The following is a 10,392-nucleotide window of genomic DNA, read 5'->3' as shown; positions in this document are numbered from 1 at the left end:
GGGGGGGATGCGTCTGGGAGCTCCCCGTGAGGTTAATGCGCGGTGTGAGGGGAAAGCGCGGCCGCAGGGCCAGCCTCTGGAGGGGGATGCCTTGCGGGGAGGGGGAGCGGATCGTAGCTTTGATTAAAGCACAAGTTGTCCTGGCCTGGAAGTGTTTCCCAGCTTTTGGGTGTGTTTTCCAGATCAGGGGTGCAGCTGGTGTGATGGGGGGGGGTCCCTGGGGGCTGTGGAGTTTGAGCGCTTCAGGTGTGTCATGAAGAATGAAAAAAGGGGTTTTCAGTAATCATAGAATCGCTTTGGTTGGAAAAGACCTTTAAGATCATCGAGTCCAACCTTTAACCTAACCCTGCCATCCCACCGCTAAACCCTGTCCCTGAGCATCTCATCTATCCTTCTTTTAAATATCTCCAGGGATGGGGACTTGACTGTTTCCCTGGGCAGCCCATTCCAGAGCCTGACAACCCTTTCTGTGAAGAAGTTTTTCCTAATATCTAGCCTAAACCTGCCCTGGCGCAACTTCAGCCCATTCCCCCTCGTCCTATCGCCCGTTGCCAGGGAGAAGAGGCTGACCCCCTCCTCGCTACAGCCTCCTCTCAGGCAGTTGTAGAGAGCAATCAGGGCTCCCCTCAGCCTCCTCTTCTCCAGACTAAACAACCCCAGTTCCCTCAGCTGCTCCTCGTAAGACTTGTGCTCCAGACCCCTCACCAGCTTTGTGGCTCTCCTCTGGACATAATCCACGCAGACACACAGAAGCTGGGGTGTGCCTGATGGTGGTGGCTGAAAGGGTTTTCTCAAAGTGGTTTCTTTCTAAAAGTGGAGGTTTTTTTTCTCTAAAAAGAGGTTTCAGCCCCTGAAAATGGCAGCGGGTGGCACGCTGGTCTGTAGGGAGAGGTCCGGTGCCTGGCTCTGCGCCTTTTTGTTAGCTGAGAGATAAAATACAAATGTGCACACGGTTATTTATGTGTTTCACCGTGCTTTTTGTTCAGTTTTTGGAGATGGGAAGGAAGAACATGTAGGAATTTGTGCAATTCTTTGCTTTGGTTTTAAATTTGCATTGACTCAGGGACAAAAGCAAATTAAGACCTTGCGTGTAACTGTTTTTTACACTGCAGTAGATTATTAAATCATGTTTATGCTGGGTTTCTGTAGGAGACAGGGACTTGCTTGTGCCAAGATTGTGAATGTGAGCTTCCCATGCAAAGCCTCATTTACAGTTTAGTTTCTACAGCTTAATTTCCAGGTTAATTTCTGTACCCTCATTACAAAGCATAACATGATGTGTCAGATTTGTTTTCATGCCTTAGTTCGTCCAGAAGCTGAATCTTTGTCTAAACGATGGGAATAAAATTGGCTGTCTAGCAGAAATATTGTGGCAGAATTCTGTGGAAAATGGGTAGCTTTCTTTGCCAAGTTGTACATTATTCAGGACGTGACTGTACTGGGTATTCCAAATAATATCTGTTGAAGTGGTATTGCTTCAATACCATTCAGAAATTACCGGGCATGTGAGCCAGAGAGCGTGAGTGAATTGAAATGTACTTGGATGATGAGAATGAGCTATCTTTTAGTCCTTATGATCCGTCTTGCAGGAGTGGCTGTGAGACCTGGAGTTCCTCTGAGCCTTATGTATCTCTGTAGATTGTCAGCTCCTGTTTTCGTGGCAGCTGTCTGAAGAAAATCTTCATATTTGGCTCCTTAAATAGACAATGATCATCTTTGTTTGGATGAAAAATTCACTATAAGCCATTAAATGTTAAAATACCATTCAAACCATGCTTGGCTTTTAAGAAAATCACGCTGTTGTATAAATGAGTATTCTTGACTAAGCATGTGATGTTGATTGAATTGTTAGGACAGCTTTTGGCAGAAGCTATTATGAGATTATTTTGTTCAGTTTGTTCAACTAGTTCCATTCAGTAGCTCAGCATTTAAATTTTACTGACTGGGAGTTAAAACAGCATTCTTCCCTCCTCTCCCCCACCCCCCCTTTCCTATAATAAAACTGAAGAGTAAGAGAATGAGTTCTGAAACATGGTGAAGTGGCAGCCATGCGGTACAGCCATGTGTGGAATCTAATTACTTCCAGTGGCTGCAAGCAATTAGATTACCTAACTACAAATCCATTCTTTTGCTTAATGAGCTTCGTTCAAAAAATACACATTTGAACATTTTTTCCCTCACTTACCCTCTAGTATTAAAACTGCATGGTTTAAGCAATAAAATATTTCTTTTTCTGCTGGACACTTTTTTTTCTTAGTCAAGTTTCAATTTCTATTCAAGTATTGGTTTGGCTCATGAGCAAAAAAAAAATAAAAATCATAACATTGTCCATTATGTCTGAAAATTTTAAAGATACGAGAATCAGAGTAAGTTGAGCTACACAATTCCCTGAGTACATATTTACAGATCAGCATGATTTCCTGTCAAAATTAAATACAAAGTAACACAAATTATGGTTAGAAAAACAGCAGCAAACATAGGGGGTTTTGTGGGGCTAGTGTGGTTGGTATGGTTAAAAATGCTGATTAAAGCGAGTTCATCCTACCATGAGCGTTGTAAGAAGAGCCTGTCTTGTACCCTCATTTACAATCTCGCCAAGTCCAAGGATTAATCAAAAGTATTTTTCTTCTAATTTGTTTGCCTTGAAACTGATCTACAGTAGCACAAAGTGGTGCCAGGCACTCAGCAGCTGTACCTGTCCTGTGGGCAGGAGCAGCCTTTAGCCTGGCTGTCACGTTGTCATGACTGCTGCTGAATTCAGCTGAAAAGAAAGGACTCTTCTAATCTTCCCTGACAACCGCTCACTAATTGGAGGAAAAAACCTGAAGTCTTTGTGGAAATATATTCTTTTGCCAGTTAGTACTTTTTCTGTGGCAAATATGAGGAGATACCTGAGGGCTGTCTTATTACTAGCAGCATGTATGCCCTCCTTTGCCTGCATTGCACTATCAGATTGCTTTGGCATATATTTTAGTATGAAGTTCTGCACTTTAAATTTACCCAAATAAAAAGCTGTCAATGAATTTTACTATGACAGTCATTTTGAGTGGTTAGGCTATTTACACCAGCACTGGCAGGTCTCTGTAGCTGTTGTTTACGCCGTGGCAACAGTATTGCTTGTTGCTGTCGAAAGTAGCAGTTTTCCCATTCTTCCTTTTTTCAGCTGATCTACAGAGGCTGACTTATGGGAACTTAAATGTTGGACCTCTTCTATCAGTATGTTGTTAGTAAGCCAGCATCAGTCAGGTGTCATGTAGGCTTCCAGTGCCATCAGCTGTTTCGCCCTTGAACAAAAAGCTGTGTTACAGGAATTCAGTGCATAAAGCTGAGCAGTGGGTGTAAGCAAGAAGCTCCTTGGCACCTCAGTCTCATCTCTCAAGCAACTGTGTGGGTGTGCCTTGGCACACATTTGTATCAAATGGAAGACTGGGACTATAATAACTCTTTTTAATTACAAAACTTGCATTGTGTAAGAACTTGCACCAAGCTCAGTGCATCCCTTTGATACGAATAGCTGGGAAAAGGGAGCTTGGATGGGCTCTGCCACAGGCATCTGCTATCCTGATGTGAAAGAGCGAAAGTGTGTTACTGTCTTTCCCAAAGCATTAAGAACAGCACTGCATGCAAGCCACTTCTTTCATTATTTCAGATTGGCTCAACTGACTGGAATATGATACTGTGCTTAATGCTAATGAATATTTTTAATTGTTTTCCTTTTAGGATGCAGGTGTATCCCCCGAAAAGGCAGCCACGGATCCCAGTGGTGAAAATAAGAAACTCAACAAATCCCAGCAACTGAAACAAGTTTTTAAAGAATATGGTGCTGTAGGGGTTTCATTCCATGTTGGAATTTCGTTAGTATCTCTAGGAATCTTCTACCTGGCTGTGTCAAGGTGAGGTTTGTACAGTTGTCTAGCCTCTAGGTAATGGTTTAGCCAAGAAAAAAATCTTACCATTGCATTTATTTCTGGAAGGAGACATGAACTCTGTGCCTGTTTGATCTATACACGGTGATCTTCTGAATTTTGAGTATAGATGGATCCATAAATGGATCTAATCTCCCATCAGGCATGAGAGAAGACAGATATACGTAGTCTTTTTGCATAGGTTCACAGTCGGCAGGTGAAAACAGCAGAGTAGAGACTGCAGCAGAGTAACTAGGCAGATGAGAGAATTCAGGTTTGTTCTGCAGAGATATCTTTTTGCTTTCAGCCAGTAGTATGGGCTATACAGATAGAGCTATACAAGAGTGCTGGAGCTTAGAGATTAAATTTATTTTTCTGGGTGTTGGACACAGTTTCTGCAGTTTCAACTGCAGAAGGCAATGGCCACTAAAACAGAATTAGATTAAAAAAGAAAATACTGGATAACCATATAGAAGTCAGGTGGGAAGTTGTGTATGTGGCTTTTGATGGGAATGCATCGGTTATGGGTACGTCTGTTGAGTATGAGGTATTTCAACTGAGGAAATGGGGAAACGCATTGTTTCTCAAAACATTCCCTGCTGCTTACTCTTGACTTCAGTGGGAATATGTGAATGCCTGATTTCTCTTGTTTACTACATTGTGGCACAAGGTAGCAATAAAACTTTTTTCCTTCGGGCATGATTTAACTCCCAGTTACAAGATACTGTACTGTAGAGGGGGAAAAGTTGTGATTTTCCAAAAGAAAACCATTCCAAACATAGGAACCTTGATGAAAGCTGCTATATCTATAGAGAATTAAAATACTAATGGATTTGTTGGATAAAGCTTATTTGAGATCCATAATGCTTCCTTCGCTTTAACTAAATTTGAGATAAGATGGTTGTCATTTTAACAGCTTTGTACTGCTCTGTTAGAATACTCTAAGCCTAACAACAGGTACCTTATTTGGTTTGGGTTGATCCATATTTATGTGATAAATTTCATCAAGACGCAGAATCTACTATTGTAAATTTCAGGAAGATGAATTTCCAACACAAATTCACAAATTTCTAACTTTTTTAAAATTCAAAAGTAGAGAAATAGGTTATTTTGTCAGAAGGTTGAGCATGGGGCTGAGTATTCTCCATGTGCATGCTGCAGCTATACAGTTGTAAAACTAAGAACATACTTGACTTCACGGGGAACTTGTCAATTTAAGAAAAAAAATGTACATCTAAAAATATTGCATGTGGCGTTGCTACAGAAGTAACTTGAGCTGTTACTGCTGAAATAATTAATTGTTTTTATTATTTAACAACATCTAGATTTAAACATAAATTCTAGAGCTGGAAGTATGCCATGTTAAATTCCCTGAAAAAATAGTCTTTTAACTTATATTCTATAGCATGCAACCTTAAAATAAACTAAAGAAATCTTGTTTTCTTTTTCCCTAGTGGTGTGGATATGACTGCAGTTCTCTTCAAACTTGGTTTCAGTGAATCATCGTTGCAATCTAAAATGGCTGCTGGTACAAGCACATTTGTGTTGGCATATGCTGTTCACAAATTGTTTGCTCCAGTACGCATCAGCATTACTGTAGTTTCTGTGCCATTTATTGTCCGATACTGCCGGAAGATTGGTTTCTTCAAACCTCCTGCCCCAAATCCATGATTATTTCTTACTGTTTTTTACTCTGGTTTTTAAATGCTCTATATCCATGTAGTTTTTCGGATTGCTAAATTTCCTTAAAAGACTTATTTGGATTCATGTTAATGCTGACCTCCTCTTGCATTTCCTACTTGTTCTTTCAGGTAAATGTTACACTGTGAAAAGTGCTGTCCATATCTTCTTTCTCTTTTACCACTTCTTCTTTAGAAAAACCTGTTAAAATAGTATCTGGTTTCCACTGCAAGTGGTCATATAAACGCTTGACAATGAACAGTCTCTTTAGAACACACAGTTCTGTGTCTTTATAATCTAGCTTTTGGGGCCTTATTTTTTTTCTTGTCAAAATAGAGCAGCAGCATTATTTTATTACTGTGTAGTTGGAAAATGGCATACAATTCTCTTTCTAATAGTCTGTGGAATAAACAATATCCTACTATACGAATAATTTTTTTGGTAAGTGTATAAATGGGAATCTAAGGTGAGTATTTCTTTTGTTATAAAAGGCATACATTATGACACCAGCCCTACAATACAACACACATGCTGAACTAACCTAAGTGGGAATACCTGTATGCTTAATTATTGCACAGTGGCAATTGTTTTAGCCAGAGTGGGTGATGCACTGTTCTGAAACTACAGCTCCTTTGTGGTGCTTCCATGTTTCGAGATTTTATTGTTTGAAAATGTGCTTTATTTTTAGGCTAGGAAGTGGCCTTACTGAAGTTTTTTTTTTTAATCTTTTTTTATGCCTATAGACTTAGAAGGAATCCTGAGTCTACTGAAATCAGTGTAACCAGAATTACCTCCTGTGTGACCATATTCCAAAGATCATCAAGTCAGAGGCAAGATATCTGTGGGTTTTTAACATATTGAGATCTGGCTTTGTACTGGAGTCACATTTTTATCTGAAAACTAACCCTAGCAGCTTTCTGCTCCTGTGGATGAAACTCAAATCTGCATCTGCAGTCCAGACATTAACAATTCATGGCTTCTCAAGAGCAATTCCTGTTTTTTGTCTGACAGGCTGATGAATGTACCAATTACAGGTGCTTTTCATTTCCTTATTTGGACACTGTTCCTATTAGAATGTAGTTGTACATACCTTTATTCACGTACCACCTTTCGGTTAACCTAAAGACTGGATCCCAAAACTAGGAAGTCAACCTAATATTCTGTGGTAAACCTGGGCTTTAGACTTAGGACTCTACTTCTGTGAGAGAGCTTGAGCCAGATGTAGGAGTCTTCTGGACCTGTTCTTTGCAGGTCTGCTCTTTTTACATTTTCTTTCTCTGTCTTTGTGCTTACACTTAACCCCAAGGTGGCTCCAACACAGATCTGTTCATACAGGAATCATCGTAAAACAGCAGGAAGTTACCCTGATGATCAGAGTAATTTTTTTTTTTCTTAAGTTTATTGAATTGACAGGAAGGAATCAGGGTTAGGGCAAGAGCTGATGGAAGGACAAGCAAGTGATTTTGTTATGAGCAACTTATCCACACACATCTTTGTACCTCTGTATGATTGCTACCCCTTGGTTAACCAGGCTTTCTCTAAGACAGGGAAAAGCAGAAAGATATGTAGTTTACTTCCTCTACCCTGTGGAAGCAAGCTGACACTAGAGACTGCCACCTAAAAACAAAGAACCCCTTGACAAGGGCTTGGTCTCAGTGGGGCTGTGCTGTTAGCCCAAATGAAGGGTTAACATCTTAAGATGGAAACAGTTGCAGCAGTGAACAGGTACACATGCTAGAGTCTCAATGTACAATAAAAACATAGCTATACATGGCATATATGTAAAGATGTGTTGCACAGGTAATCACTGCTCAAAATGCCAGCCTTAGGAGCAGGACATACAGAGGATCAGCCTTGCAATGTGGCCTGCTTCCATGGGAGCTGTGAAGTGTGTCACTAACAGAGCTTGTCATGCACAGCTGCTCAGCTTGCTTGTGAAGTGCAGAGCCAATGCTCTCCTGCTTCATGTACCCATGTGTGCAGGAGGATTGGCTGTCAAGTTCATTTTGACTAGCTGCTTATTCAAAAAACAAACCAAACCAAAAAACCCCAGAGAACAAACAAACCCCACACTGAATAATTCCCATTTCATGCCTGCTTTGCCGTATGGCTGCTGAAGCTGGCAGCTTGTCCCAGGTACTAGCTTTAGCTTGCTGAGCCAGCTCTAAGGAGAGGGTAAGTTTCAAATCAGCTTGTCTGTTAAGGGAGCTCTGCCTTTACCCTTGACTAATCTGTGATTATTACATCTCTTATGTGGATGGAAAGTTACTGCTAAGCATTTAATAGATAAAAACTGCACTAACTACACAGCAACCAACACTACCGTAGCTTTCTATTACCTGCAACATTCCAGGACAGCTGGAGTCTTAAATTTCAAGTGAGCAGGCAGGCAGTCTTAAGAGTAAGCTTTACTTGGGCTTATTTTTTCTCCTGTTCACAGAAGCCTTTGTGTTGGGTTTTTTTTTTCCTCTCTCTACCTGCCCTCTCCTTTTGTATCAGTTTAGGGCAATGTTCTGTTACCAAGGATAACAAAAGAATTCTAGAATAATTACAAGGCAGCCTTGTTTTCTTCACTTAATCAGTCATTTCTGATAAGTATGTTTTGTCCTAAAGTAAATATTCAAGCTTTTTCTTTAATAAAAAAAACCTTTCTGTAAAGCAGGAATAATTTAAAGCAAATGCACCTAGAAGTTATTAAAAGTCACCAGCACTAACTAGATATTTTCTTGCAGCAGACAGATAGAGCTTCATTTAAATTATGACTAGAATTCAGATTACCTATTAAGATAAACATGGTTGTATAAACTACTGGCAATTTGTTTTAGATGAAGTTTTTTGCAAAGTGTATTTTAAATTAATTTGAGAATATATTTTGAATTCCAGAATCCTTGCTTGTAAAAGGATCATTTTTTTTAAAATGGTTTGTAAAATAGCAAAGATGACCTTGAGGTCTTATAACGAAAATACAATAAATTGCTTTCTCTTAGTTTGCTTGAAGTGTTTTACTGGAAAATAGTTGGTTTGTATGCTTTTTTTGGCAAGTGGCATGACCCTTGCTACATTTTAGGGAATGATGTCTTACTGAAATTAGTTTGTTACATATCCTGTTTGATAACAATACTTTCCAGACCTTTCTTAGAAGTGCATTGAACTGCATTAAAAAAAAAAGGAAGAAGCAGGCCTAGGTTTCAGTGGTTATAGAAAACCCACAAGGTAAGTAGCCACACATTTATTACTTACCTTGTAATCCTGTGTAAGTGACCACATCTACTTTGTGGTACCAGCACTTAGAGCAAGAACTTTATACCAGCTTCCTTTTTGACAAAGGCAGGAAGTAAACTTATTTTGTGATCACTGATGACCAACCAAGCTGTACTGATGGTAAAGACAAGTGGTTAAGAGACAGCCAGTGGAAGTGATAAATGCCATAAGGAACTTTACCATGCTGGTGACAGTATATAACGAGTCTTTATTTTAAAAGTAGAGTGCTCACATTTAAGACAAAATAGAGAGAAAAATAATACACGCATCATTTTTAGGACACTTGGAGAAATGCATTCACCTCACCCAGTTTCAGATCACACCACAGTTATGATACCCTTAGCAGCCCAATAAGTTAGGAGGCCGGTATCTCCGGGATATTGCACTGTTCAATAAGCTAGAACAACTTCCTCTTGTTGTTGGAACAACAAACCTTTACCAGGACAGACCACATCATAAGAGCCTTGAACAGCTTAATACTTACATCCACAAACCTGGCCCACGTGTAGCTGGATTTCAAGTATATTAAGTATGCCACAATCTCCAGCTAAACGTCAAATAATTATATATTGCAATTAGAGTTTAAGACGGCCAACCAAAAGATTTGCATTCCAATTACCATTGGATTCCAAGACCTGCTTTTCCTATCGTAAGCATTACAGTAGTCACAGTACAAGACTCCTCTTGTTGATCCCATGGGGTTCCCTGCTAAGACTATGTTCTGGATGGGGCAGCAACATCACTCTTCCTGCTGTTGGGCATCTTTGTAGAGTTTGCCGTAATCCAGGGATGAAGTAGTACATCCTTCAGGGGCAGTCGAGAGAATGGGTTATGCTTCAGAAGCTTTGAAATTAAATCCCTTGCTCCTTCTGTTACAAATGGAGGAAACTTGAATTCCACCTACAGAAAAAGAATGACATTAAAGATGATGCAAAAGTTCTTTGGCAATAGCCAAACTAGAAAGACAGAGGGCTCTACCCTCCAAAGGTAGATCTAGAAAGGAAAGCTGTGGTAGCCTTGTGAGCTACGCACCTCATGCCTACTGAGCTGAGATAAAGCAGTTTCATCATAGTCCTGAAGAAAACAAGGTTCTCACTGCTTGTGGAAGTTAAACTAATGTATTTGTCTATGTACCTTGAAGAAAGTTAGTTTGCTGGAACCTTTCTAGGGTATGCACCAGGAAAAGTTAAGCTTCTCTATTTTTAGTAACACCTTAAATGTTGAATATTCATTTTATAAATCAGAAAAAGGAAAGATGTGGAGAAGATTAGTTGCTTTATGAAAGAGGTAGAAATTCAGATGCAGGCAAAACCAGGGTAGAACCAGGGAAATAAGGCAAGGTATCTTATGGTCTCTTGTAGTCATTCTTCTGAATGACTCAAGACAGCTTTAGGGATCTAGTTTGATGCATATCATCTTGCTACAATTTTAGTAATAATACATGCCGTTCTTCACAATGACCATTTGTTAAGCTTAAATAAGACAACAGAACTTAAAGGCAGCACAGTTCAGCTAGTCCAAGTAAGTGTTGGCACATACCCTGGAA

The 10,392-nt window shown here is 39.8% G+C and overlaps 3 protein-coding genes across 3 annotated transcripts in view; 2 read left to right on the top strand and 1 right to left on the bottom strand.

Moving 5' to 3' along the window:
- The window catches only part of CSTF1 (cleavage stimulation factor subunit 1), a 26,995-nt gene that overhangs the window by 1,352 nt on the left and 15,251 nt on the right, over positions 1–10,392 (top strand). The window lies entirely within an intron of this gene.
- FAM210B (family with sequence similarity 210 member B) lies at positions 2,334–7,642 on the top strand. The gene is made up of 3 exons (XM_009645394.2): positions 2,334–2,366; positions 3,721–3,893; positions 5,360–7,642. The coding sequence occupies exons 1-3, from the start codon at positions 2,334–2,336 to the stop codon at positions 5,574–5,576; spliced, it is 423 nt and encodes a 140-aa protein (XP_009643689.1). The 3' UTR covers positions 5,577–7,642.
- Positions 6,977–10,392, bottom strand: part of AURKA (aurora kinase A) — an 8,659-nt gene continuing 5,243 nt past the window's right edge. Inside the window, exon 7 of the mRNA XM_035900890.1 lies at positions 6,977–10,392. This exon is cut by the window's right edge and continues 135 nt beyond it. Coding sequence (XP_035756783.1) covers positions 10,359–10,392 — 34 coding nt within the window. The 3' untranslated portion in view covers positions 6,977–10,358.

The sequence above is a fragment of the Egretta garzetta genome, unplaced genomic scaffold, assembly GCF_000687185.1.
Source record: "Egretta garzetta isolate BGI_Z169 unplaced genomic scaffold, ASM68718v1 scaffold188, whole genome shotgun sequence".
In the NCBI taxonomy this organism is placed as follows: domain Eukaryota; kingdom Metazoa; phylum Chordata; class Aves; order Pelecaniformes; family Ardeidae; genus Egretta; species Egretta garzetta.
This window is presented reverse-complemented; position numbering and strand designations above follow the sequence as displayed.

Bases quoted from the DNA above. Each gene is read 5' to 3' on its own strand.
- FAM210B (XM_009645394.2), top strand. From the start codon at position 2,334: ATGTCTGAAAATTTTAAAGATACGAGAATCAGA. The intron at 2,367-3,720 runs GTAAGTTGAGCT...TTTTCCTTTTAG, and splicing joins TTAAAGATACGAGAATCAGA to GATGCAGGTGTATCCCCCGA. The intron at 3,894-5,359 runs GTGAGGTTTGTA...CTTTTTCCCTAG, and splicing joins TTCTACCTGGCTGTGTCAAG to TGGTGTGGATATGACTGCAG.